The sequence below is a fragment of the Lachnellula hyalina genome (assembly GCF_007821495.1).
Source record: "Lachnellula hyalina strain CBS 185.66 chromosome Unknown contig00080, whole genome shotgun sequence".
Classification (NCBI taxonomy): Eukaryota; Fungi; Ascomycota; class Leotiomycetes; order Helotiales; family Lachnaceae; genus Lachnellula; species Lachnellula hyalina.
This window is the reverse complement of record NW_022157194.1, coordinates 54,767-82,471: the sequence shown is the minus strand read 5'-3', so window position 1 is coordinate 82,471 and position 27,705 is coordinate 54,767. Positions and strand designations below refer to the sequence as shown.

Here is a 27,705-nt window from a genome sequence, read left to right as displayed (position 1 = left end):
GCGTTTGGGTGGATGGCACGAATCATGAAAAGCCTAGAGTACAGAGAACAAACAACATATGATAAAGTACATGCCTAATTTCCAGTTTGAGATTGGTCCTCTAGTAGTACAAAGTCCTTTATAGTGATACACAGTCGCCCATACAACAACATGCTTAATACAACATCATACAAACAAAACATGACAGCATCTAATCTCCACCACTCCCTCCACGCCCATCCCCACCGTCACTCACACCAGTCTCCTGCTCTAAAGCAGCCTCAGACTCCACCTCTCTATCCGGCGCCTTTCTTCCCGGCACAGGCTCACTCATCGCCATCGCCATATCCGCACCATCGTCCTTAACCGCCATCATAACCTCCTTCGCCAACTCGAACCTCCTAAGCGTCTCCTCCTTCCCAAGAATCCCCATACTAATAACGCCGTCGGGGCCCGGGTGCCCCGCCGCTATCGCCCAGCGAATATACCCATGCACGGCCCTGCTCCACGCCTTTTTAAACAAGCCCTCCAAGTTCTCCTCATCGCTGCCCGCCTCATCCAGGCTTTGCCATATCTGTTTCTGCACCAACGTTTCCGTCCACGCTTTGAGCTTTACGGCGCTCCAATTCTCGATGCGGGATAAGGAGTCAAATTCTGTGGCGAATGAGGCGGGGATGATGGAGTTTGCGCGCGCGGGGATGTTGCGCAGTCTTAGAGCGGGGAGGGTGTCGTGGAGGTTTGTTGAGGTGGGGGGGCTGAAGAAGCTGATGTTGCGGGTGATGAATTCGGAGGGCGTCGTGTAATTTATGGCGTCTGCCCAGAGGAGGGAGCGGACGAAATCTTCCGTCGGAGGAGGGCCTTCTAGGAGGTCTGGGCGCTCTGAAATGTGCTTGAGCAGGAGCGGTAGGGCGAGTTTGTTCATATCGTGACGGGGATTGTAGGGTGTTGAAGGGGGAATGGAGGCGTAGCGGGAAGCGTGTCTTCTTTGGAGGAACCATAGTTTTTCAAAAGCTACTATTGTGTCGCCTTTGGTAAACTTCAGACTCGCCTACGCAAAACATTAGAAGTGAGCATTTGATGAGAATGGAGTTGAGGTACAGTTCTGATCAGTTCTTCCATATTCATAACATCGTGCTTTTCACTGTGAGACCACCCGAGAAGCGAAACGAAGTTGTTCAGAACCTCGGGGAATACCCCTTCCTTGTCTCGCCATTCTGCTAGCTCGACGGAACCGGTTCTCTTACTCAGTTTTGCGCCGGTCTTGTCGACGAGCAGACTGACATGAGCGAACTTTGGAGGCTCCCACCCGAAGGCTTTGTACATTGCAAGATGTTTCGGCGTAGATGACATCCATTCCTTCTCAAGTTAGTGAAAGGGTATTTTGCGCATATTGGGAAACACATACTGAGCCTCGAATCACATGGGTGATTTTCATAAGATGGTCATCAACCACATTTGCCAAATGATAGGTTGGAAATCCATCAGACTTGAGCAGGATTGGATCATCGTACTGTTCGTGAAGCATTTTCTGCTTGTAATCAATACTCTGCCGAACTAAACCATACACCAAGTCGTTGTACACAGGGTATTTGTCTGGTGCCTTTAGTCTGACAACATGAGCCTCTCCCTTAGCAGCTCGGTCATCTGAGTGCTCTTTTGGAATATGTGCACAATTCCTATCATAATCCGGAGCGTTTCCATGACTTTGTCGGTGCTCGGCGAGGGCATGTAGGCGTTCGGGAGAGCAGAAACATCGGTATGCGTTACCGGATTCTAGTAATTGCTCTATGTGTAATCTGTATATGGCTGTTCTTTGTGACTAAATTATATTAGAAGAGCTACAATATTGATGGAGAGCAACTTACCTGTACGTATGGGCCGTATGGACCCCCTATTCTTGGACCTAGCAAAATGTGAGTATGAAGCAATATAAATTGAGAACAGATTCAAAGGACCTTCATCCCACTCTATTCCCGCCCATTCCAAGTCTTTATACAGCCTTTCTTCAGCACCGGGTACTATCCTCTTCTACCAAAACTCAGTCCTAATCCTCGAACAATGAAGTAAGTTAGAGTCACCTGATCAGTATCTTCGATTCTCAAAAGAAACTGCCCACCAGTTGCTTTTGCAACAAGATAATTGAATAAAGCAGTCCTTAACGACCCAAGATGGAGATATCCAGTAGGAGACGGAGCAAATCGTGTTCTAGCCGGTCCGCCGTTTCGAAGGTCTTGGGCAGCTTTCGACGGTTCAGGAGGCGTATATGAGGCTGTGTTTGTTGAAGCATGTTTGATACCACGGCATGATTGGCAGATCCATCGAGATGCAAGCGTTCGTCTCGCCGAATTCAAAAACAAATACATCACTTTCTTAGTTTTTGTCTCCGTTCCAGAATATTCATTTGTCTTTGAAATCCCTTCCGCCTCGCCTTTTATGCAAACAACAAGGATTAACATCTTCCCGCCAAAAATCCATTTGGAGCTAGTACGATAAAAAATACATGTCTACTGTATCAGTTTTCACGTCTTGACTTCTCCATCAATACACAACCTAGAACTCGTCGTTTTCTGCACATAGACTGTGTGATTCTGAATTGTTTTAACGCCCATTCACGTTTGCTATTTCATCTAGCAGAACACCTCTAAACATAGCCGCAAACTCAAACAATCTACCCCTCTATTGAATCCTCAACCATGGCTGACAATGGAGCAACGGAGGAAGACCTCTATGGTGAGTAGCAGAACCACAACGAATTGACTCGGTATTAACAGAGAATAGAGGTCCTTGGGATATCCAAGTCTGCCACAAAATCTGAAGTGAAGAAGGCATACCACAAGGTGCGTAATCTCAGCAGCCTCGCTCCAACACATGCTGACCAACCCCCAGGCAGCTCTGCAACACCACCCCGACAAAGTAGCAGAAGACCAACGCGAAGAATCCGAATTGAAATTTAAAGCAGTCAGCCAAGCTTACGAGATTCTTCATGATGAAGAGAAACGTCACCTCTACGATACACACGGCATGGCGGCTTTCGATACCAGCAGAGGAGGCCCGGGAGCCGGCGGACCAGATCTAGATGATATTCTTGCGCAGATGTTTGGGGGAGGCATGGGTGGTGGTATGGGCGGCATGGGAGGCATGCCTGGGTTTGGGGGTGAAGGTGGACCGAAGCGGTCACGGAAGGGACGTGATGAGGAGCAGAAATACCAGGTTACGTTGGAGGAGCTTTATAAGGGGAAGACAGTGAAGTTTGCGAGCACGAAGAATATTATCTGCAGTCATTGCAAGGGGACGGGTGGAAAGGAAAAGGCGAAAGCGCAGAGCTGCGAGAGGTGCAAGGGGAATGGTATCACAGTTGGACTTCGACAAGTTGGGCCGGGTCTCGTTACGCAGGAACGAATGGTGTGTGATACTTGTACAGGAACGGGAAAGATCTTTAAGGAGAAGGATAGGTGCAAGAAGTGCAAGGGGAAAAGGACAACGTCGGAGAAGAAGGTGCTAGAGATTTATATTCCAAGAGGTGCACGGGAAGGCGAGCGGATTACTCTCGAAGGCGAAGCAGATCAAGTACCCGACCAAACTCCCGGGGATATTGTTTTCACACTTGTCGAGGACGAACATGACGTATTCCAGAGGGCTGGTGATGATCTTTCAGCTGAGCTCAACGTTACGCTCGCAGAGGCATTGACTGGCTTCTCCAGAGTGGTCTTGAAACATCTTGACGGCCGTGGTCTTCATCTTGATCATCCCCAAGGCAAGGTGCTGCAGCCTGGACAGATATTAAAAATTGCTGGCGAGGGAATGCCATTGAAGAAGAGTGATGCGAAAGGAGATCTATATCTTGTGGTCAAGGTTGAATTTCCAGAGAACGGATGGACCGAGGCTGCTGCTGCATTCGACAGTCTTCGAAATATCCTTCCTAAGCCCGATGAGCCAATCGAAGCCACCGAGATCGACGAAGTGGAATACGATTCGGACGCTGATATCGAAGATGTAAGTTTGCCGTCCCAAAATTCCGATTGAAACATGCTGACTTGAATAGTTCGGTGCCAATTCTGGGGACCCCCGAGCTGGTGGTGGATGGGAAGATGACGAAGAAGAGGAAGGCCAGGCACAGTGCGCACAGCAATAAACGCACAGTTACATAGAAGGATGATACTTTTACGCAGCGATTCTTGAATTTTCAGGTGTTTTCAGCGGTAGATAGGCAGTCACCTCCGATGCGGTCTTTGAACTGCTATATGATTCGGGAGAAGAAGGGGACCAGGGGATATAAATGGTTACCAAATGGAAATAGAAGTCGGTCCTCTTTCATGAATGAACAAAATGTTCAGGTCTCGGATATGGCCTTTTCCATTCTCTGTCACGGTGTGCAAGGAGACGTCCCAACGCTAGATAGAAGAATGCTAAACATTATGCGATTTCACGAAAGATTTATATCACCACAGTCAATGTCATGTTGAAGCTATGTTCATTACCTATGGGCGCCCTATAATTACTTGTTCCCAGACTCAACTCTAGGATTTGACTGTAGCAGGCCTATCTCTACTTTAACAGTCAGAATCCTTTAACAGCAGAAGTAATAGAACTAGAACGCCTCGCAGTTCCAGAGTTTCACCCCTATAATCATAATTTGCTTCCCTTTGCTTTCCACATCGATGTGCTGCATCTATCGCCACTTTTGAGATGTATGGTCCATCTGTCTCCTTCGTCACATGGGATTAGAACGCTTATACTGTAGACAAACGTCTTTGGCAAATCGAAAGAGACGAGGGTATGATTTACGCAACGGCATCCAAATTCGACACCCTCAAGGCAGTGTTTCGGGACGGATGGCAGCGATTTTGATACGACATGAACACACTTAGCCTGATAGAGAAACGAGAAATATCGGTTTTGCATAGAACGTTCTAAAGGCTTGAGGATATAGGTGAAGTTCGGACTCGCCTTGAGATAGGAACCGCTCAATTATCATGGCAGGGAATTATTTGGAAGTGATATCTTCGGTTGAGCAATATGAAAACGAAATAAAGCTTTCTGAGGTTGCGAATCACTTGATATCGGCCACACCTATCGCATTGCATCTGAATTACTCAAATGCATTACTCTACAAGAACAACTAGAATGCATCTTAGGGCTAGGAACAGCGTCAGGGTCCAAAATATTGATTTGAGGATTGTCTGGCGTCTACGCCGGGATCCGTTTCGGGGGCTTTTCAAGCATCCGTCTAGAGTGAGACTTTATAATATAAATATATGTCGAGTGATACGGTACAAAGAGATAGAAAAAGAGGCCCTAGTTAGAACAGCCAGAAAGGCAAGATACTCTTAATAGAATATCATTGCGCTGATAGCGAGTAAATAAAGACCTCGAAGATTTATTTTCTCCAGCTCACGTGATGTCATTATTTTCGCTTGTAAAGCGCTAGCGCGCACTCACCACAACTTTTTTCACGGGCGAAGTTCAAGACAATTTACGAGTTCAACACCACGACAAACGACTTCCCCTCGAAACCTCCGACAAGGTACGTAGACCCGTCTCGAGATCCAATGTGTGTCTTGTGCCTATGATTCCGTGGAAACGCCTCTCAGCAGTCTCCCCACGGAGGGGTGCAGGCGTGGCGCATTGCCCTCATCAGAAGTCGCATGAATGCTAACTCTTCCCCAGATGGTTTCCGCAAAGAAACATGTGCCGATCGTGAAGAAGAGGACCAAGCGGTTCCACCGTCATCAGTCTGGTCAGTTTTGCCCTTGGAATACCCTCAATTAGACATGTACTGACTTCTCTAGACACCTACGTAACCAACCCCTCCAGAACCATTTCAGTCGACCTTGCTAATTAAAAGAAAAGATGTGCCTTGATGCATCATGGAGAAAGCCAAAGGGTTCGTTGTATCCTCTCCTTGATTTCAGTCTGGGGAGCATTTCACCAATACCATACTAATACATCTTTAGGTATCGATAACAGAGTTCGCCGTCGTTTCGCAGGCCAAATGGTCATGCCATCGGTACGTTTAATACAAAGATGAGGCCGGAGGTGGTGGAAGAAGGACGACGGAATTCTGCTTCGCGGCCTTCGAAACCACCTCCAACCTCTGACACGACAACAAGGAGGACAGAGCTGATTGGAATATTGTAGATTGGTTTCGGATCAAACAAGAAAACCCGCCACATGATGCCCTCCGGCCACAAGGCTTTCCTTGTCAACAACACCCGCGATGTCGAACTCCTCCTGATGCACAACAAGACCTTCGCCGCAGAGTACGTTTATCCACCAAGGAGACAAGGGGAATAAGGACTGATTTTATCTAGGATCTCACACGCCGTTTCATCGAGAAAGCGAATTGACATCATCCAACGTGCGAAGGAGCTCGGTGTTAAGGTTACGAACCCCAAGGCCAGAGTTACGACCGAGGTTTAAGGATTGGTTGGTTTCTTTGGGCGCTTTGCTATGGGCATGGGGTTGCTTGATATCGTTCTGGGCAGTGGAAAATGTAGCACATGCTCTCAGATGAATGAAACTTAAGCAATCATTGTGCTTGAGCTATGTGACCGATATGTGAGAACTTTTGCGGAGGCGACACTCGACACCCAGAAACGACTCGGGCGCAAGCTAGATTATTGTGTCACAAAGTATACAAATACCCGGGAAGATCATAAATACTGAATATGGCAATTTCGACTGCTGACTTTTGTCAACCATTGCATATTAGAGGGTGTGTTTTTGCCCGAGGAGCAAGTCGAACCACTAGACCAAAACATAGGATTTTACCTCGATCTCTGTCACTGAACTTGTCCATCTCTTTACAATATCGTAGGTGCTATACCCAAATTCGCTATTTGAGGATTTGGGAATCTAGGAGGGTTTCTTTTTGGATCAGCTCCATGATTCCCTTTTCTCTCCATGTTATTTATCATCATCAAACTTTCTCTTCACTTTACTTAGAAAACATCAATAGGTTCCCCACAGCCATCCCTCGTCATTGTTTACCCATCGATGTTCTACACAGCTGTTGTTATAGCTAACCAGCTACAAGTACATTTTCATTATGATTGGTACAGTATGACCTGTCGTCGCGTGATATTCCATCGCGTGATATTCCATTGCTATGTAGACTTCCGCCATATCATTGAGTTCAACACAAACAAATTTCCTAGGCAGCTATCTTAGCCCCATGCGAGGGCTTTGCCTGTCATTTTTGCTGCAATGGTGTGTGTAACCATTGAGTAAAGAGGCCGCTAAGGTTAGCTTTGAGGGCAAGCAAATCTTTTCTGTTCTGAAAATGTCATACCCCTAACGAGCTAGTTTTGGCATAAGAAATTGCTACCTTTTGATGTAATGATTGCCATAATAGTAGTTTGAGAAGGGCTGGCTTCCTTTCATATGAAGGTATATCTAAAGAGGCTCTTGTAGGTTGGAATCTCAAAAATGGTTCTTACGTTACTTTACATATGTCTATCTATATCTTATCTTTTGGCGCTATGGGTAGTCTCTTATTACATACTTATGATGCTATAGCAGGGCTGCTGTTAGTTTGATGGGGTTTCGACTGAGGTACTTCGGGAAGTGGTGGTGTGGTAGTGTAAGTTCAATTCCAATGGGTCCCATCCCCTTTTCGGATAACTTCACAGTCGACCCTCCAGTCGACTTTGCAATTGCGCTATCTTTGACTTGAATAGCTGTATATTTAGGGAGAAATTTTTCTTCTGCTCTCCTACTTTTTTATTACTCACACATACGACTTTCCAACTCAGACAATTCAATTTCCACAATTCCTTGACAAGAATACTTCCTACCTTACTTCTGATTGCTCCACGGTATCTTCAAGCACCAGGCAAGCTCAAGTCCCAGCTACTCGCCACCACCATAAGTCGACAATGTCTCCAAATCCCATGCTCATCCCCACAAAGGCATGCAATTTCTGCAGCTGCAAGTCATCATCGAAACCAAGCGAGAGCGGAAATGGACTCTACTACAGCACCCACCCAGTCCCAGGAATCTACTCCGAGAACTCACGCGGAGTACGCCATCTCGTCGCTCTCAAGCCCAATGGCCACAGGGATGTGGAAAACATCTTCTACCGCAGCCCCGGGAATTCGAGAGCCAGTAGCCTCTGCGAAGAACAAGTCTCCAAGGAGGTTCAAGCTACTGACACAGAGACGACAACGGGGAGCATATCCATATCCAACCGAACTAGTTTGGATTCTGATTCCCACGACGGAAAACTCGGTTTTGTAGGCTTGCCGTACGTTTACAACCGCAAGAGAACCAGTGTCTGCTCCTCGGAGTACTTCACCGAAATAGCTATCAGCGAGCCCTTGAAAATCCCTATCGACCGCACAAACCAGGACCGCAACCGCCAGTCCCCCAACTCCAAGTTCAAGTTCCAGTTCTGGAAATCAAAATCAAACAACAACGCCGGAAATCGTCACCTGTTGCAGATCGACCTAGTCGGCTACAGGTTCCTCGCCAAGCCCGTCCAGATCGAATACAGCAACATCCTCTGCTCCTGGCGCTTCAGTGAGGAACTCAGCGCTCGCAAGATGCTGCTCACGGGATGCAGGGGCCACGACTACTGTGGGGGCAGGTATGAAGGATGTAAGGACGATGTCAAGCTGGAATTCATGGTGTTGGATGATTCGAAGACATGGGTTCTCGTCGACAAAACCGTCACCAGAAGCAGGAAAACTCTCAAACTGGAGCTCACCGACGACAAAAACGGCACACAAAAAGAAGACATCGATATTGACATGCTGAAAACGAAAAAGAGAGGAAGCAAAAAGGGAATTGATAATGAGGTTCTCTTTTGCGCTGAGATTGAAAATAGTGAGACGATGGCTTTTAAGCCGCTTTCTGAGAATGATGGGATTTGTGCGAGGATTAGGCTGGGCGTGTTTGAGGGGCGGGTTGTGTGTCCGGCGGGTGTTGGAGAGGAGGAGAGGGATTGGATGAAGATTGTTAGGTATTGTGGATGAACCTAGACAGACACCCTTTGCTGGGGTTTCCTGAAATGGCTTAAAGGTTTTGTTGAAGTCTAGGAGTTGTTAGATTAGACTAAATTGAAGAATGTGTAAAAGTTAGTTTTGATTTGAGATTGCTCGGGGACTTGATAACAGTGTACATGGCTGTCACTCGATTGATCAGAATGAGACAAGAACGCTGTAAATTGAAGGAACAGAAGATGTAACAAACTAGAACCTAGAATCATCCTTCATGCGTCTGGTATCTACCATTTCGCCTTTCGCCGTTGTATATCCCAGATTATCTTCCATCTCAACCCAGGTTGAAAACTCCAAGAGAAATATATGCCATGCAGCCTATGCAGAAATCCGATTTTCGTACGCCTCCCATGCAGTTTTCCGGTAACGCTCTGCTTCCCTAACTTGATCTCCAGCATTGATGATTCCTCTGCCGACGATAACAATGTCATTGCCCATCAAGCCCACAATCTTTGCCGGTGTATTGTACTGTTGCCCTTTTCCATCACCCTGGATCGTGGGATTGTCATCCTCCTCGTCATCTTCATCTTTCTCTGGAGGCAACTGGCAGCCAGGTGTCATACTAAGGAACTGATCACCAGGCTTTGTATTCAAGGTCTCTTGCGAGATGAAGCCCATCACGTAGCCCTTGTGTTTCCTCGCGCTCTCCACACAAGCATCCGTATATTCCTTGGTCATAAAATTGCCCTTGGTGCTCATCTGCGCCAGAATAAGCAGGCCCCTTTCCATCGGTGGCTCTTCGATACCCTGCAGTATCTCCTCGGAAATCTCGTGCGATCGTGGTGAGTTCACAGGCTCAAAGTGCTGCGACACAGTCGTGATAGACACAATGCTAGCCTTCCGACCCGCATGCGTGCCGTTTTCCTCTCCCTCCTCTTGCACAGGTGTTCTCGCCTCGTCCGAATCGTCCGAATCCTCGTCCGAATCCGCCACGCTGCCAGCCCTGGGCGTGCCGGCTGAGATGTCAGTTTTGACCTCGTAGCGTTTACGTTCGCGCCAGCGCACCGCTGCCTCGGCCAGGGCGTCGACGGCTGCGGCCCCGGGTATCATGTTCACGTTGGTGATGTGCGACCACTCGATGATCCGGGCTGTGCCCTCCGTGTACTGCTGCTGTACCGTGTTGCCAATGTCGCCGAACTTGCGGTCTTCGAAGATCAGGAAGCCGTGTCGGCGAGCGATGCGTGCGAGTTTGGCTCCTGTGCCGTGGGTGGGACTGTAGTCCCAGTTGTTGACCAGATCATAGTGAGTTTTGAGTACGACGATCGAGGGCCCTACGGCGTTTGCGAGATGGAGCAGCTGGTTTGTAGTTGAGACGTCGGCGCTGAGGCAGAGGTTGGATTTCTTGATGGCCATAAGGCGTAGGAGGTAACAAGAGAGTGGATGAGTCACATTTTGTGCTCTCTCAGAGTACGAGATTCTTGTAACATCTTGAGGCTCTTTGGCAGACATGATCGTGTTACGGCGTAATTAATCGATTCTTCTCGATGTTCTCAAAATATGAAAGAATTGCTCGTCCCGAAAGATAAAAGTTCACGGTCTGGACAAAATAAAGCATGCGTTTTCAAAATAAAATCGGGCTTGCCGTACAAAGTGGGTTCTAGAATCCTAGACAGTCCAGGGTCCAGGATTGAGATATTTATGCATGAAGATCTTACATAGGAAGCGTAAAGGATATCTATATGAAGATTGATTAAGTCGCACGAATTTCACATGTCACAAGTATCGCGAGCAAATATCTATTGATTGGATTTTACGACTTTATTTTTGGTAGTGCTACCTATATTGAGGTGCAATCTGTATTACAGGAGAAGATGAACACCAGCTTTTCCGGTGTATCTTCCGTCGTAGTAAAAATGGAACGCAAAACCGCAAATCTATAAGAAAAGACCCCGCTGGACACCAAAAAAAGAGGATGCCGTAAATGCAAGAAACCAACTAAAGAGATTCGTGAGAAACAATCTAGTCAACCTCCTCGACAGTTGGACCATCATCGTGGGTAGCACCGGCACCAGGGCCACCTGCACCTGGGAATCCGCCTGCACCACCGGGCATGCCTCCTGGCATACCACCTGCACCTTCGCCACCGGCACCGTAGAACTGTAAATGAATTAGTATGAGGCTTTAAAATATTTCTGGGGCGGCAAAGTTAACATACCTTCATCATGATTGGGTTGGCAACTGCCTCCAACTCCTTCTGATGCTCCTCGTACTCCTCCTTGGTGGCTTGTTGAGACTCGTCCAACCAAGAGACGGTCTTGTCAATCTCGGCCTTCAGGGACTCCTTGTCGGCAGGCTCGAGCTTCTCATCGACCTTCGAGTCGGAGAGAGTGTTCTTCAGCGAGTAGGCATATGATTCGAGTCCGTTCTTGGCGGAGATACGGCCAGCCTCGGCTTCATCCTCAGCCTTGTACTTCTCAGCCTCAGCCAACATGCGCTCGATCTCCTCCTTGGACAGACGACCCTTCTCGTTGGTGATGGCGATCTTGTTAGACTTGCCGGTACCCTTCTCAAGAGCGGAAACGTTGATGATACCGTTGGCATCAACATCGAAGGTGACCTCAATTTGAGGGACACCACGAGGCGCAGGTGGGATACCAGTGAGCTCGAACTTGCCCAAGAGGTTGTTGTCCTTGGTACGTTGACGCTCACCCTCGAAGACTTGGATAAGTACACCAGGTTGGTTGTCTGAGAAGGTAGAGAAGACCTCGGACTTCTTGGTTGGGATAGTGGTGTTTCTTGGGATAAGCTTGGTCATCTGGCCACCAGCAGTCTCGATACCAATGGACAATGGCGCGACATCGAGCAAGAGGATCTCGTTGGTGGACTTGGATGAAGTGTCACCAGAGAGAATGGCAGCTTGGACGGCAGCACCGTAGGCAACAGCCTCATCGGGGTTGATGGACTTGTTGGGCTCCTTGCCGTTGAAGTAGTCGGTGATGAGCTTTTGGATTCTGGGAATACGGGTGGAGCCTCCAACAAGGACGATCTCGTGGACCTTCGATTTGTCAATCTTGGCATCTGCGAGGACACGGTCGACTGGGGTAGTGGTGGATCTGAAGAGGTCCTGGCAGAGCTCTTCGAAACGGGCACGTGTGATGGAGGTGTAGAAGTCAATACCCTCAAAGAGAGAGTCGATTTCAATGGAGGTTTGGGCGGATGAAGAGAGGGTACGCTTGGCCCGCTCGCATGCTGTGCGAAGACGACGGAGAGCACGGGCGTTGCTGGAAAGATCCTGTTCACGCGGATGTTAGCCAATGTGCCACATCGGGTGAGACATTATTGTGGAATAGAAAATTGTTGTAACATACCTTCTTATGCTTTCTTTTGAATTCGTTTACGAAGTGGTTAACGAGTCTGTTGTCGAAATCCTCACCTCCCAAGTGGGTGTCACCGGCAGTGGACTTGACCTCGAAGATACCCTCTTCAATGGTGAGGAGAGACACATCGAAGGTTCCTCCTCCGAGATCGAAGATGAGAACGTTTCGCTCACCCTCGACCTTCTTGTCGAGACCGTAAGCAATGGCAGCGGCAGTTGGCTCGTTGATGATTCGGAGAACGTTGAGACCAGCGATCAAACCAGCATCCTTGGTGGCTTGACGTTGGGAGTCGGTGAAATAAGCTGGTACGGTAACAACAGCGTTGTTGACGGTTCCACCGAGGTATGCCTCAGCAGTCTCCCTCATCTTAACCAAGATCATGGAAGAGATTTCTTCTGGGGTGAATTGCTTCTTCTCGCCCTTGAACTCAACCTCGCAGACTGGCTTTCCACCACGGTCGAGGACGGTGAAGGGGAAATGCTTCATGTCAGCCTGGACCTCAGCATCTGCGAACTTGCGACCGATGAGTCGCTTGGCGTCGAAGACTGTGTTTGCTGGGTTCATGGCGACTTGGTTCTTCGCGGCATCACCGATCAGACGCTCTGTGTCGGTGAAGGCAACGAAGGAAGGCGTTGTGCGGTTACCCTGGTCGTTGGCAATGATTTCTATTCTGTCATCACGGAAGATACCCACACAAGAGTAGGTAGTTCCAAGATCGATACCTATAGCGAGGCTGTTAGCAAGAGCTTCATGGGGAGATCTGTGTGGGGAGTACGCACCAATGGCTGGAGCCATGATGAATTATAGTGTAGTGTAGTGTAGTAGAGGATTGGAGAAATATAGATGATTTTTGTATTGTGTGTTGCTTCAGATGTTCAATTGAAGTCTTGTAGATGTCTTGAGGAAAAAAATAAAAGAAAGTTGGAGGAGTGCGGGCTGGCTGTTTTATCTGTCGGTTGTTCTGGCGGAAGGCTGTAGAATTTCGTGGAAAGGCAAGCGAAGAAGGCCATGGAAGAAGCACGACCCCACCCGAAACGACGAGATTTGAGTGGAAAGGAAGACCAAATTCACGTCAGGTTATTCTGTCATTATCAGTTCTTAATTCTACGATCATCTTTCACTCCATATGACACTTTTTTTTTACAGCTTTCAAGCTCATTCTCTCTCTGTCTGTTGATTGTTGATTTCTCTGTGATGTTCCAGATCTTCCATCAACTTCGTCACACACCGCCAATGACGTCGCATTTCAGGCGATAGTCCCCACCAGCCCCTGCCGCCATCAACTGATTTTTCAACCCCTCCAGTGTCAACAAACATGTAGGTTGCCCCACCATACGAGTCCGTACAACGAAATTTACATTTACATCATTTCTTTGTTTCAATATATTCTGTCATTGCAATTGCAAAACATACTTCAGAGTAACATGTCACGTCCGGCCACCCGAATATCTTCATGCTTCCATTGTTGCCTTCCGTGAGTCATGTTCATCAGGCCAGCTGGACTGGGGGGAAACAGCACAGCGACCTGATTGCGGGGCTGGTGAGCCCAAGCATGCCGCGATTACTCCACCCCACACCCACAGCGCTGTAGAAATTTTGGTGGATCGTGATCGTGAGTAATCCCGAACAACTTTCGAACGTACGAGCCTCCGCCGTCGAGGCTGCGGGTGCGGTGGATCCTGCCATCCTAGCTATGGCTTGAGAAAGTAGATGGAGGCAGGGTAGGAAAAGGGAGGCTGGCTGGAGCTTGGGCAAAATCATTTGAGGGGCAAAATTTGTTGGGCTTTGTTTCATTTGTGCGATCACGTGAGCAATCATTGTATTCTCGACGTGGCGGTTTTGTGAGTTTGAAATGTTCTAATATTACTTCAAGTGAATCATTTTCTTTTTCTCTAATGTAATAATGCCGCAAGTTGCTGGTGTTGCGTCGAGCCTTGTCATGCTTTTGAAGGCTTTGCAAACCCCGTGCTACTTGACATTGTGTCCAATTGGGTCTCTAAAGGCATGTGAACGAGGAGTCGAAGAACGCATGATCTCGAGTGAGGAAGACTACCTAGGCAAGATACAGTACTGGGGAAGGTCCAGCAAGTGGTATGACATCCAGGTTGGAACCACTACGTCAACTTTGTTTGAAGCCTTTTGCGTTTGAAGCAGTGCAATTATCGTAATGCCATTGACAGTCCGTCAATGACTTTCGATTCTCATGCATGGCATGTCAACTCAGATAGTGTCGCTTACATATGCATGTAATCATGCCATGCTGCCACAAACTATGAATTTCGTAGATGTGGAGCTCTGAACTTTTCATCACAAGAGGGGAGGGAGTAGAAGCTTCTTCATGAAAGAAATGGCATATCTCGAGCATCTTCACCAGCGTGAATCATGGTGTTGACGATCTGGAAGTCATGATTAGCATGCCTCAGGAAATACTTGATGTCGAGGACCATCTTCCAATCTCTTGATATTGATTGTTAGCTGAAGGGCTCGAAGGAATTTGGGGCACGTTGGTTGTGCATCGAAAGATTTCTATGAACCTTGGGCATGTTCAACTGGAAATTCTTGAGGCCTAAACCGCCCCCACGAAATGGATTCAATACCCCTTCTTTTCCTTATCAACTCTGGTTTTATAACAGACCCCTGGAGATTTCTTAGGGCTTAGCGAATCCCCCTCCTGGCCTCGCTTCGCTCCCACGCGACCGCCCCAATGCCCCGCGGCCCCCACTGCACCTCCACATACCACCCGGATTTTGATAAAGTACAAGGCTCTTCTAACCTTATCAAAGCTCCAACCGAGAAGCCTTGTTTCAAGATTGGCTCTTGCAGTAGGTTGCCAGGTTGGGGTCAAGTGCTAGTTTCATATACGGGAATTTGTTGATCCACGCTAATTATGGAGTAGCAGGGAGTATCAGACTTGAAGAAATGAAGTCCCCCATCTATGCTATTTTTACCTGGAAGGAATCTCGCTTCTGGTCGCTAGGGTGAGGATTACCGTCTTCTGTGCCAGAAGCAAGCCGCCCATCCCTACACCATGACAGTAGGCCTCTGTTTTGGAAACTGGAATTGGAGATTTGAGGGGATTAGCTTGATATGTTTGAATGACTTGTTTATATGGACTATTGTCTGGTATCTGTAAATGATCTATGAACAAATGATAAAAGGAAAATTGGTATTCCAACGCCATCGCTAATTCCGAGTCTAGAGCTTTTATACTTCCTTTACCAACACATTTCATCTCCATATTAACCTCTTATTTCTGCCCATGCATCTCCACGTCCCCATATTTCTCATCCTTGTTTCCGACAAAGGCCATCACAACTCTTCCAAGAATAGTGTGCCTGAAGATCCTCAACGCCATATTTTCCTTCTTCCACGGCTCACCCTCGGATTGGCCCTGAGCCAACGGCTCCGAAGGATCGCGGTTGCTAACAAGTACATGCTCGACCTTCTTCAGCGTAAGTCCAACACCCTCAAAGATGATGACCACAGCCAGCTCCTCCAACAACGCTACACAGAGCAGGATGGTCGTGTTGCCGGTAATGAGGTTAAAATTCTTGTTGTGGCTGAAGGTGCTGTAGCAGGAGTAGACGAGTCTGCAAGTCAGGAACGGCAGCGCTGCGACCACGGCGTAAAAGAGACGGTGCTCGCCTTGCTCGGCATGCGGTGTGGCGAAGGAGATGAAGATGATCGAGATGATAATGAAGCCAAACGAGACCACAAGGAGTGCTGTTCCAACTTTGTTCAGCGTGCTAGGTGTGTAGTGCCCTGTCTTGCTGAAGTTGGATCCAGCATTAACACCACCCACGATACCGAGTATGAGGCCGACGAAAATGACAAGCTCGATCATTCTCAGCATCCGCGCATCGACGATTGTCTTGTAGCTCTTGCGGATGCTGTCACTGAGGCGGGACAATAGGCCCAGTGCTGCAAGCACCAATGGGGAAAAGCCGACGTTTGTAAGGATGGCGGATCCGGTGTAGAGGGAGACGCTTTTTGGGCTTGATATAGTTGCAAGTTCCATTGCTGCGCCTATTATTCTAGCCAGAGACAGGACGATCAAGAAATACCAGCCTGAAGAGCGTCCGAAACCATGTTTGATGCAGAGGAAAATGGCAATCGCTAAAGCAGGGATGTAGAGGATGATTTCTCCAATAGAAACCCCGTTGCGATATGTGAGGGTCATGTTTGCGTGTGTATGAGGAGATCTGAAGTGATTGCGAGTCGGGGTTGAAAGTTGAGCCGGATTGAGGATTGCTCTTTGGAATAGATAGATGGATGTGTTGCTGTGTGTAGATGAGACTTTCCATCAGCACAGCGGAACCCCAGAATATATAGCAACTCAAACATCTTGAATACCAATTTCAACTTTAAGGATGGGATCGTCGAAGGGCATTGCCTACGAAGCTACAGAATGCATGCCCAATTGGGCAACCTCGATGTTGACAAGGCTCAGCCTCACCATGCACCTCAAATCTCCACACGGTTTTAGCGATACTAAAAAAAGCCTTTTTTGACCGCGCCGCGTCGCTTACAAAATAGGATCTTACTTGGTAATGTTGAAATCTAATGACCTTGCTAACCTAGATGACTTGAAACATGGGTCTGGGGGTCTATAAGATCTGGAGATATAAGTTTAATACAATAGATCATTTACAAGATACAAATATAGGTTTAATACAATAGATCAGTTACAAGATACGCCGCAACTGTACATTTGAGTAGATAGGACGCGGACGCTATTCTAATACCCGGATAAACCTCTACCGACACGGCTCAGGCGAAAAGCTTGTTCTGTTCCACCAGCTCGTCTTGATGACTACCTTTGGTATCGGCCTGTAGATCCAGCCAGGCTGGTTTATGCGCTCAAATTGGAGATCTTTGCTTTCTTTCAGCGTCCTCTCAGGTATTTTGGGTGTTTGTCGAGACATTTGGAAAGCTTTGCGGGTGTGAGAAGTTCCGTACAGTAAATTCAGTAGAAGGATCTCTGTAGGATCTTTGCCAGGATCTTTTCTCTCCTGCGTACCAGAGACGCAAAGATATCGTGCAACACGCGTCCAATCCATCCCTAATGAACAGAGATATCCTCCTCCTCCTCCTCCTCCTCTCCTCCTCCTCCTCCTTCTTCTTCTTCATAGGAGGGTTCGTGTTGATGTCTGTGCCTTGCCGTTGTTGTAGAAAACCATGGGCCATGGCTGCGGTACAAGGCGAGGATGACTACGCTTACGCTACTCCTCGTACACCTGATTGAGTTTAGCTTCAGGGTGTAAGCTGCATACGTGCCATTCCTATTTCGGTATTCTGTGCGATGCCATCTCTATTGGACAGTAGTTGGGTTGGACCACCAGTCCACGCGTTCAACGTCAAGGAACTTCTTACCTACCAGTCTACCTAGTTTTCGCGATTAGTGTCCGGATACCATTTCCAAAGTATTGTGGCACAGCAAGGTATTGCTGGCATTTGCATCTTCATCAGCTATGCTTTTCCGTTCATTCCGTTGTTTTCTCACTTGATCTGAAGTTCAAATACCGTTGCGCGTCGTTTTGCTTCTCTTTCCTGGTAGCTGATAGTATCTTTTACGTCTCCTTTGTTCTCCTTGGAGTCGTCATAATATATCAAACACTAGTATATCTGCATCGAGTGCTCGTCCTGTCGATAGAGTAAAAGAATGGTGTACTGCGGAAAGCCCTCTAAAGGATGCAAAACATGCAGAACACGGAAAATCAGAGTGAGTAATGGGAACCCAACCTTCATATATACTGCATGCAAGACAACGGTCAATGACTTGTGCCATGTTGGCGCTTGCGGCTCAAGGCATCTCGATAAGGCAGGAGTAGCGACTGGCATGACTGACATGCTTGCTGCAGTGCGACCAGCAGACACCATCGTGTGGACAATGTATCAAGATTGAGAAGGATTGTCCTGGGTACCGGGACATGTTAAGTCTTTCTTTCCGGAATGAAAGTGACGCTGTCATTGAGAAAGCAAAAGCCAGGGCGGCTGAACCCAGGAAGAGCAAGAGTCCACTTCCTCGTTCCAGAAAGGCTTCGCCTGTTGCGAAAAAGCCAGTGATTAGCGAGGCCCCAGCATCTTCTACTGTTTCAACCGCCACTGCCTTCCGTCACTTCAATACAGGTGGCCCTGGAGTTTCATTTACCAACTACAACATCGAAGACTTCACTCATCCTGCCGGCATTCCCAACTCACCTTCCGCTGGCCTAGGACCTAGCCTTGAAGAACAGGGAACTAATTACTTCTTTGCCAATTTTGTTACACCCAAGGCTCATGGGGCCAATGGCCCTTTTCACTACCTGTATGATGCAGTTGAAGCTGGCATAGAAGACATTTTGAAATCCTGTATTGTAGCCACCGGTCTCGCTGGCCTGTCCAATGTCTCAAAAAGCCCACAGCTTATGGGACACGCTCAAAGACAATACACTTCAGCGCTTCGACATATAAACGCTGCAGTAGCATCGCCCATAGACTCCATCAAAGACAGCACGTTAATTGGCATCGTAATTCTTGCTATCTACGAAGCAACCGCAGGAGCTTGGATGTTGACTTTGAAAGCATGGACGCAGCATATCAACGGAGCAGCTGCGCTCATTCGACTTCGAGGGCGCTCGCAATTCAAGACCCTTGTTGGCCGAGGCGTTTTTCTTCAAGCTACATCTCACCTCCTCGTAAGTTGCGTGCAGAGAGAGACGTCGGTACCTAACCAGATAATTGAATTGAGAAACGAAGTGTTTAGTAAGATACTGATCTCCTTTTAACCCAGCATACCCTTCTCTGTAGCCTTCCGTAGTGCTACTTCATTACGAGAGTACTCGGTACTGAAAATATGGACATGCAATCATCACTACTAAAGTCTCCCAAGTGCGAGAATTTCTCATATTTGCAGGTCTTTCATTCAGTCCATCAATTAAAGCCAATTAACCCAAACCTTGTCCGACATGAGATACTAACCTCCCTTCTTAGGCTACAACTGTCACGACCTTACATGTCAATTCATGAAGGCCCTCGACGACTTCACCATCCTCCGAGCAGCAATCCGCGAAGGTGCCCTGACCTCCAGAACAGAAATCATCAACGCCTGCCTCGCCCTCGACGCCAGGCTAACCGACATCTTCATCAGCAGCCCCGCAGACTGGCAATACGAATCCGCCTACACATCCGCCCACACCGATCTCCTCTACGACGGATACTACGACATATACGACAGCTATCTCGAAGCACGGACATGGAATGCCATGCGCACGACTCGCATCATGCTCAACCAAACCATCCGTGCCGGTCTACTCGACGCATTCCAAAACGGGGCCCAAGACTTCACCACCCCGGATTACACGGCCCTGTACCAGATGTGTACCGATAATGTTACGGTGCTGCAGAATGATATCCTGCATAGCGTTCCACAGCACCTGGGGCTAGTGAACAGGAAACCTTTTCAGAACCCCGAGAACTCACCCATGCCCAATTCAGTGCCGGTATCCGAGGATAGTCGCGACACCAGCTTTACAAACATGCTTTCGGATCTTGAAGTGCCAAGTTTTGCAGAACAATTTGAACAAAACACTGCTCCACTTAAAAAAGCAGCCTTCTTTCCCGCTGTCGGCGCGTATAATCTCATGTGGCCACTATGCAAGTCTCCCTTCTCCACTTTGAGACACCACATACCACACGCACTTGATTCTTTCATTTCTTCGTTTTTCCTTTCCCCATTACCCCATCAAGTAAATAATCAAGTATATAAACACCTACTAATACATTCACAACCCACACAGTCGTCGTCGGAAGCATGAATCTGGCACCCCCACACATGAAATCCTACGTGATAAAAGTGTTGCGGTACATCGGCGACGAAGTGGGCATTGCACAGGGAAGCAACATCGCTGATTTCATGGAGATAGCGAGAGGTGGACCGGAGAAGAAGAGGGAGATGGTGGGATTGAATGATGACTGATTTATAGAGAATAGCGTTGTTAGGTAAGAATGGGTAAATAAATGATGAATGAACTGTGATTATAGGAAATAAACTTTGGTAAATGGAAGTGAGCATCTTTTTAGCGGGGATATATAGAAAGATAGATAGATGATAGATGATTTTGCATGAACTAGACGAATAAACCAAATTTACCCAGTTTGTGTAAAAGATAGATCAGATTGTGTATGAAAAGCGTTGTAAGATTCAAGCATCACTATTTACCCAATTCTCTAGATATGATATTACATTCCTTTACGCCATGCCCACAATCATTTGAATGATAGAGAAAGTCGCGCTAGTCCTTCCCATGCTCATGATCACCCACCAGCTTTCCCCTCTCCTCATCGCTTCCATCATCACTCCACCTATCGCCATCTTCGCCAACTGCAAAAATCGTATCACCGTCAAGTGAATCTCTCGGGATATCCTTCGCCGTGTTCGAGCCAGGAGGAGGCTTGGTGACTTTCGCTCCAGGGGCAGGGTCGTATCGTGGACCCTCATCGCCCCTGTTCCCCTGTGTAGCGCCGCCATGCTCCAAATCATCATCTTCGTCATCATCCTCCACCCCGAAATCGGCAATCTCAAAGCCCTCATCATCCTGCGCCAATTCATCCGACATGGCAAACCTCCTGTTGTTAGCAGTAGGACGCCAGACATACGCGATGAAGACCACATCGGCGAGGTAGACGAGGTTGAGCCAGCCGTCGAGGATGAACCATCTTGTTTGCCAATGGAAGGGCACGAAGTTGGGGTCAGAGGTTGAGGCGAAGGTGAAGGAGTTAAAGAAAAAGAAGCCGAAGATAACCACGATGGAAGCGAGAATGCACCACCAGAGTTTGCGATACATGGCTGCCTTGGTGGTTTGCTTGCGCTCGTTCAAGTCTTTCATTGTGGCATTGAGAGAATTGAGCGTCCAGACGTAGAAGGCTGTCAATGTGCCTGCTAATGGCAGAATGACGAAGAGAACGAGGGGGCCGGCATTCTCAGGGGATATTGTTAGGGAGGCGATTGAGTATACCAGTCCGAAAACGAAATGGGCTCCTGCTAGGTAGCGAACCCATACCATTGTCTTGCCTAAGCTGGGCTTCACAACACCGTACCCCATGCAGACAATGAGGAGAAGGAAGAATGAGAACGAATTTCTAGCTGCATTTAAAATTGCAACCACAATCATCAGCACTTTTGAGCCCACGTTGGTGCCATTTCGGTTTAGGTAATCTGTAGAAGTTAGCAGTGTCTTATGGTATCAAGAGGCAATAAAAAGTACCATAAAATCCCCAAGTCATCAGCATCTCTACAACCAAGAATATTATGATTGCAGTAATATAGTTTTGAACCGGTACTAAAAGTAATTGTCAGCTTCTTCGTGGGGTTTTGGGGCCACGGTTACTCACAAATATCATGTCGATGTTGAGCATATAGGAAACCCCAGAAGCTATAAAGCAATTAGTCAAAAGTCCACAGTAAAATCTCCGATGGTCCCTTACACTCCAATGACTGCATAGACAATGGTGATACCACCATAAAATGGAAGCTTGGCAATCTCAGAAGCAGGGAGCTCTCCGTAAGCGTTTCGGAACTCCAACACTGCAGCGTATTCTACGTTTCCTGGCGAGAAAGCACTTGTCCCTACGCAATAGTATCCTGTCTTCTTGATATCGTATTTGATGGGTAGCCCAGGGTCCTTCAGATGTACTGCCTGTGTAAAAAGGGCGTTCTTCGAGATCTCCGTCGCATTTGGTTGTAAGATGAACTGGCCCGTCTGTTCGCTACTGCAATATCCGTTTTGAATGTTCTCTTCATCGCAAATCCATTCGGTTTTGGCCTTTAATTGAATTTAGCATGTATCCCGTCAATTGAGAACCCTTCGGCAATACTGACTGTGTCGACTTCTGGCACTCCTATGAGATCGAAGTCTTTCCACTCAAAAATAATCATACTGGCGATTGGATCCGAATCATCCTCTGCCTCATACTTCAAGAACTTGACCAGTATATGCGGATCCACCGATCCTCCCCAAGAGTTCTTGCTGTACATTCCGGCGCATACCTGCCGGTTCTTGTCAGTCTGATCCTACCGAATATATTAGAAGCCATTCTATAATCGATTGCCCTGCCAGCTTACCATCTTGGTCTCCAGAGCACTGGCAGTCACACAGGACAGCCCTAAGAGGGCGAGGCCATGGAGCCAGCTCCTCATGTTGAACAGTAGCCTTGTCGGCTGAAACGAATCTCTGCTTGAACCGCAACTGCTGGGAGGATAATGGTGGGTGTGGGTAAGGGTAAGGGTATGGGCTCGGTTGCAGACAGAATGGCCATCCAGAAGAGATCCAGAAAGTCCGATATGAACAGGATGTGTAGAGAACAGAAGAGCTGTAGCGAGCGGTGCAATTCCGTAGAGCTTCAAAACATCATTCTGAGGCTCACCCTCAATAGGCGACGTAACACCCAAACTAGCGGATCTAGTTGTCAGTAAAAAACGGGGGTTGCACGGACTGCAAGGCAAAGCCCGCATTAATTTATTGCAAGTCAAGCCAAGCCAAGTCTACATTATTCAACCACAAAGCTTATCATTTTGTGCTCCTGTGTACAAGATGGCAGCTCAAGAAATTGAGGTTAGCAAAGCGTCTCACAATCCATGCAAAAGATGCCACAATGAAGAAGCAACCGAACAAATCCGCTCTGAATCTGTCTGCAAGTAAATATTTCTTACCCCACCACGAAGGTTCAAAGACTCATACTGATTTACTAATCGCTCAGGAAATGTTTCTGTCTATATGTTGCCACGAAGACTGTAAAGCGCATGGAGACCTATCGAGTTCGGGGTTCTACCATAAAAGATCAAAGAAAGCTCCTACTCCCTCTCTCCTTTGGCCCCTCCTCGTCCTCTCTTTTACAAATCCTGGACCAGCATATTGAGGGGCAATATGCTCGCATGAACAGATCTGGGTACGAATTGTTTGTCGTGCATATCGATGTCTTTCTGGATCCAGCAGACCGGAAGGATGCTTCTGAGTTATTGGAGAAATACAAGAGTCGATTTTCGAGGCATACCTATTCTAGTTTTGGGCTTGAAAAAGCACTTCTTCTAGATGGCATCGACTGGAAAGCTTTGGATGTTCCAGGCCCCGAGGAAGCGGAGTCTAAAAAGCCAGCTACGGAACGACTGCAACATTTACTTGGATCAATGTCGTCCGCAACTTCTAGAGCGGATATAGCCTCTACATTACTTACTCGACTTCTAGTGGACGTCGCGAAGAGGCATGACTGTGAAAGTATTCTATTTGGAGAGTCTACTACCCGGCTGGCCGAGAAGACCCTCACGGAAACGGCCAAAGGTCGCGGATTCTCCCTGCCATGGCAAGTCTCCGATGGAGCATCGCCGTATGGCATTGGGTTCAATTACCCCTTGCGGGATCTCCTGAAGAAAGAACTAGTCACATATACTTCGTTAACATCACCGCCTTTAGCTGAGTTGGTCATTTTCCAAGAGAAGTCATCCAACATCTCTGCATCTTCAAAGACAACTACAATTGATGATCTGATGGTACAGTACTTCGAGTCTGTTGAAGAGAACTATCCAAGCATTGTTGCAAATGTCGTTCGAACATCAAGCAAATTAAAATCCCTGACGGGCAATGATAACAAAGGATGTGGTTTATGCGGGCTTCCAGTTGCCGAAGGGACTGACGGAATTTATGGCTGGGGAGGAGACCAGAATTCAGACTCACGGCCAGCAAGAGAGGATGACCAATATGGTGTTTTGTGCTACGGGTGCTCCAGATCTATCAACGGCTGAAAGCATCTCACCTGAAGTTAGACCAGTCTCCAGGGAATCCCGCTATAAACTCGTCGACCTTTTGCAAGGACCTCCAACAGCTCTCCTTGCAACTGGATATATACAAGATGATAAAGGAGATTATTGTCATATACAAAGTGGAAGCATACATTCTACACTTGGTTTTCGATTGAAGAAGGCAAGATTTTGTTCTCAAACTTCCGCATCAGCTTGTTGGTCTGTTCCGCCAAACTGAGGGTTAAGATGGTGTGGGGCAAGATTCTGGCAAGATGTGGCAAGAATCCCTTGTAGATAGCCAGAATTCCTTCAGTCTTCACTGTCTTTGCGAGACAGTCCAAGACGCCCTGATAAAGGTTGCCGTTTTGATTGTACATGCGGGACATGATGGTATCTATCCAAGTTAGCAAAATCAACCCGAGAAATTAGCTACTAGCTTACCTGGCGGATGCATCACGCAGCAAACCACAAATCCACTCGCAGTACTACTTGCCAAATGCAACGCAGGTCCTTCCTTCATGCCCAAATGTTTTACAAGTCTCCTTTTCGCAAAAAAGTACGTTGGTAGCTGTACTGAACTCCCGAAACCAGTCCTTACACACGCCGCCCCCACCCCTCTATAAAGCCCCCTAATACCCTCTCCTTTGTGTATCTGCCTCATTCCATCTACCGCATTCTTATAAGGATGCTGCGTCCCCATCGGTGCAAATGGTGAGAAACTCTGTAACCTCGTCTTCACCAAAAAGAACGGACTCCCCGCCGCAGCCCCCAAGATCCCTGACGTTGCGCCCGCGAAGATATTTACACCCAAACTTTGTGTTTTCGAATCAGTGAAAATGGCAGAGGTGATCGATTGGCGTAGTGGTTCGTAGAATCCTAGTCGGCAGCCATTGAGGGTCATTTGGTAGATATATGCTGCGCCGATTCCGCGGTAGAGCCCTCGTACACCTTCATTTCGGATGATCACTGAGACGCCGTGGAAGGGCCCTTTATACATGCGCGGTTGTAGACCTTTTTCTTGGAGCTCGCCCTGTAATTGCATGCTGGAGCTTTATATTAGGACTTTGAGACGTGAATAGTGGGAGGTAAATACCGGATCTTAACCGTTTCGAATGGATGAGTTGCGGTGACAGCTCCGCAGGCTGCGATGCCACCAGCAATGAATGCTCTGTATGAATTAGACAGGTAGATCATACATAGATAGACATGCAGCTCTCACCCCAATGTTGTAGCCATTGCAACCGCTCACTCCCTTTCGGAGGGCAGCAAATTCCTAGAAGCTGGGCTGGGCTGGGCTGGGTTGCGGTGCTTAGGACCCTAGATTTCGTATGTTGACGGATTGAGGCCACAACAAAACCGAAAAACAGGATCTTTAAGACTTGGAAGCTCCAGAAGTTGGCTGTGGCAATGGCAACTGAGTTTCGTATGTGTACGTATGTAATATTTGAGGGCTTATTCTTTTCTGCTGTTGATGTTCAAAGCTACAGGGATGGCACTCACGAATTCCTGCCGACACCGGATGGAAATTTAAAGGTGGAGATACACCGTATCATGTGACTCGTGTACAAAAATCACGTTTCAAGGCGCGTGACTGTTTTCTGAATTCACTGGACTGGGAGAAAAGGCGTCTTTATACGTCCAAAGTTCTTGAGAAGCACGTACTCACTGACCCTACCTATGTCTTCAATTCCGATGGCGATCGATTCTCCACTGGCACTGGTGCCCAACGGGCGCGTCAGCACTTCGAATGGAATACCAAGTACGGCCAAGGTCTCTGACATGATATCCATCTTTCGCCCTACCAAGGTATTGTTTGAGGATACTTATGAGAAATGAGGACAGTTACTAAACATGGACAGCTCTTCCGTCGAGACCCTCCCAGATCGGCTCCTGGAAAGGCAGGCTCAACGCAGAGCTCCATTCTATCCATGGACTTTACTGATGAAGGCGATTTCCTCCTCACTTCAGAAAGTGACAATAGCATGCAAATATATGATGTCGCTAAGGGCAAATTTTATAAGACATGCTTGAGTCAAAAGTACGGTGTAATGCATGCTATGTTCACGCACAAGACTAGAGACTCCGGTCCATGTATCATTCATTCCAGTACCAAACAGAATCGTAAGCTGTTCATCCAAAATTAGACTGGCTATATGCTAACATCATTTTAGACACCATAAGATATCTCTCTACTCATGACAACACTTACCTCCGCTATTTCGAAGGCCATGAAAAGAACGTCACGTGTCTCTCGTTGCATCCTGGTCAAGACAACTTCCTCTCCTGCAGCGAAGATAATACGGTCCGAATCTGGGATGCTGGAACCCGTCATGCCTGTGGTAAACTTATCCTCAATGGTGCCTATCTAGCAGCCTGGGACCCCTCAGGAAACGTTTTCGCAGTAGCTTCGCCAACATCCCAGTCCATCCTATTATACGATTTCCGCAATTACGACAAGGAGCCTTTCTCAACTTTCGACGTGCTGCCTTACGCTCAAGAATCACAAGCGAACAGTGTTAGCAAAGGCTGGAACAAGCTCGAGTTCTCGAATGATGGAAAACACCTCTTGCTCGGTACCACAGGGGGAGGCCACTTGCTCTTAGACGCCTTCGACGGAAACCTCAAAGCATTCCTACGACGTGATCGAGGAGGAGTTAAGCGTTTAGGAGTCGGGGATCACAACCCAGAACATACAGACCCGCACTACAGTGAATTCCTGCAGCCCAGTAACGGCGACTGCTGCTTCACTCCCGACGGTCGATATGTGATTAGCGGGACGAGAAAGGAGAACGTACTGGTATGGGACACGCTACAACCAGCGCCGGAGAAGGTATTGAGTCCGGTACATGAATTGGAGTATAAGGGTGATTCGGCGGTGATGGCGTTTAATCCAAAGTATAATATGTTTGCGACAGGCGATAAGGAGGTTGTGTTCTGGGTACCGGATCTGGATTTGAGGTGAAGGGGTCTATGGCTTGCATTTGCTTATCATATTTTTTGGCTGGATACCCAAAAGGACGGGGTGCGTTTGGCGTTTAGGTAGCAATACCTGCGAGGGAGACTATTGAAAATAGTCCTTGTCTCAAGAAAATAAAGGTCGTGGTTCTCCGAGTAGTTCGGATCACTCTGACTAAAGAACAGAACTTGGAAGAAATATTTGGTCATCGTAAATTTGTAGCCATTACAAACTTATGCACCTTGCTTGCTCACATAAAGTAATATTATATACTTAAAACATGAGGGGATCTGGAATTAGATTTATGTTGGTTGATCAGCATGAAACCATTTGTATATTTAGGCACTACTTGTGACTGAATTCAAGAGCCATGTCCAGCTCTTTTCATTAGTTGTCAATTCGCAATAGAGACCAATATAAGGCTTAATGACTACCTTCTACAATTTCAACAAACATCACGATCATAGGTTATTAGACTTTGCCCCCTCTGGGGTATCCCCGGACTCTTTACAACTCCAAGCAACTACTTTAGGCAAGTGTACCACGTGATATGAGAAGTAGACCGACCTCGACCCAACGTCACGCGGGGCTCTACTTCGAGAGACTCAGGAACCATCCATCACCACCACCATCACCACCGCTTTCTTCATCGCTGCTGTATCTCTCTTCATATTTGTCGCA

At 47.5% G+C, this 27,705-nt stretch overlaps 11 protein-coding genes across 11 annotated transcripts; 5 read left to right on the top strand and 6 right to left on the bottom strand.

Moving 5' to 3' along the window:
* Window positions 1–190: 190 nt before the first annotated feature.
* On the bottom strand, window positions 191–2,342 carry MSE1 (Glutamate--tRNA ligase, mitochondrial; the record flags this gene model as incomplete). The annotated part of the gene is made up of 5 exons (XM_031149980.1): window positions 191–1,027; window positions 1,078–1,335; window positions 1,385–1,785; window positions 1,845–2,007; window positions 2,058–2,342. 5 exons carry the CDS (start codon window positions 2,340–2,342, stop codon window positions 191–193), a joined length of 1,944 nt encoding a protein of 647 aa, XP_031004767.1.
* Window positions 2,343–2,672: 330 nt separating this feature from the next.
* Window positions 2,673–4,111, top strand: xdj1 (DnaJ xdj1-like protein; the record flags this gene model as incomplete). The annotated part of the gene is made up of 4 exons (XM_031149979.1): window positions 2,673–2,709; window positions 2,758–2,816; window positions 2,866–3,972; window positions 4,022–4,111. The coding sequence occupies 4 exons, from the start codon at window positions 2,673–2,675 to the stop codon at window positions 4,109–4,111; spliced, it is 1,293 nt and encodes a 430-aa protein (XP_031004785.1).
* Window positions 4,112–6,153: 2,042 nt separating this feature from the next.
* Window positions 6,154–6,399, top strand: crp-63 (60S ribosomal protein; the record flags this gene model as incomplete). The annotated part of the gene is made up of 2 exons (XM_031149978.1): window positions 6,154–6,239; window positions 6,291–6,399. The coding sequence occupies 2 exons, from the start codon at window positions 6,154–6,156 to the stop codon at window positions 6,397–6,399; spliced, it is 195 nt and encodes a 64-aa protein (XP_031004786.1).
* Window positions 6,400–8,426: 2,027 nt separating this feature from the next.
* Window positions 8,427–10,427, bottom strand: PYR4 (Orotidine 5'-phosphate decarboxylase; the record flags this gene model as incomplete). The annotated part of the gene is made up of 3 exons (XM_031149977.1): window positions 8,427–8,984; window positions 9,210–9,296; window positions 9,363–10,427. 3 exons carry the CDS (start codon window positions 10,425–10,427, stop codon window positions 8,427–8,429), a joined length of 1,710 nt encoding a protein of 569 aa, XP_031004789.1.
* A 510-nt stretch (window positions 10,428–10,937) lies between these two features.
* hsps-1 (Heat shock 70 kDa protein) lies at window positions 10,938–13,090 on the bottom strand (the record flags this gene model as incomplete). Its single annotated transcript, XM_031149976.1, has 4 exons — window positions 10,938–11,075; window positions 11,134–12,210; window positions 12,287–13,017; window positions 13,075–13,090. The coding sequence occupies 4 exons, from the start codon at window positions 13,088–13,090 to the stop codon at window positions 10,938–10,940; spliced, it is 1,962 nt and encodes a 653-aa protein (XP_031004790.1).
* Window positions 13,091–15,542: 2,452 nt separating this feature from the next.
* LHYA1_G005025 (uncharacterized protein) lies at window positions 15,543–16,475 on the bottom strand (the record flags this gene model as incomplete). Its single annotated transcript, XM_031149975.1, has 1 exon — window positions 15,543–16,475. The coding sequence occupies one exon, from the start codon at window positions 16,473–16,475 to the stop codon at window positions 15,543–15,545; it is 933 nt and encodes a 310-aa protein (XP_031004787.1).
* Window positions 16,476–17,957: 1,482 nt separating this feature from the next.
* BEA4_1 (Beauvericin cluster-specific repressor) lies at window positions 17,958–19,905 on the top strand (the record flags this gene model as incomplete). The annotated part of the gene is made up of 3 exons (XM_031149974.1): window positions 17,958–18,017; window positions 18,157–19,039; window positions 19,268–19,905. Coding segments are annotated over 3 exons (1,581 nt in total), but the record flags the coding sequence as incomplete, so codon positions are not given.
* Window positions 19,906–20,568: 663 nt separating this feature from the next.
* Window positions 20,569–22,472, bottom strand: PTM1 (Membrane protein; the record flags this gene model as incomplete). Its single annotated transcript, XM_031149973.1, has 5 exons — window positions 20,569–21,491; window positions 21,668–21,708; window positions 21,761–22,098; window positions 22,155–22,346; window positions 22,398–22,472. 5 exons carry the CDS (start codon window positions 22,470–22,472, stop codon window positions 20,569–20,571), a joined length of 1,569 nt encoding a protein of 522 aa, XP_031004793.1.
* Window positions 22,473–22,927: 455 nt separating this feature from the next.
* ncs2 (Cytoplasmic tRNA 2-thiolation protein) lies at window positions 22,928–24,071 on the top strand (the record flags this gene model as incomplete). Its single annotated transcript, XM_031149972.1, has 2 exons — window positions 22,928–22,962; window positions 23,033–24,071. The coding sequence occupies 2 exons, from the start codon at window positions 22,928–22,930 to the stop codon at window positions 24,069–24,071; spliced, it is 1,074 nt and encodes a 357-aa protein (XP_031004794.1).
* A 152-nt stretch (window positions 24,072–24,223) lies between these two features.
* OAC1 (Mitochondrial oxaloacetate transport protein) lies at window positions 24,224–25,262 on the bottom strand (the record flags this gene model as incomplete). The annotated part of the gene is made up of 3 exons (XM_031149971.1): window positions 24,224–24,462; window positions 24,510–25,111; window positions 25,162–25,262. The coding sequence occupies 3 exons, from the start codon at window positions 25,260–25,262 to the stop codon at window positions 24,224–24,226; spliced, it is 942 nt and encodes a 313-aa protein (XP_031004791.1).
* Window positions 25,263–25,745: 483 nt separating this feature from the next.
* On the top strand, window positions 25,746–27,030 carry SWD2 (COMPASS component; the record flags this gene model as incomplete). The annotated part of the gene is made up of 3 exons (XM_031149970.1): window positions 25,746–25,874; window positions 25,928–26,189; window positions 26,240–27,030. 3 exons carry the CDS (start codon window positions 25,746–25,748, stop codon window positions 27,028–27,030), a joined length of 1,182 nt encoding a protein of 393 aa, XP_031004792.1.
* Between the last annotated feature and the right edge of the window lie 675 nt (window positions 27,031–27,705).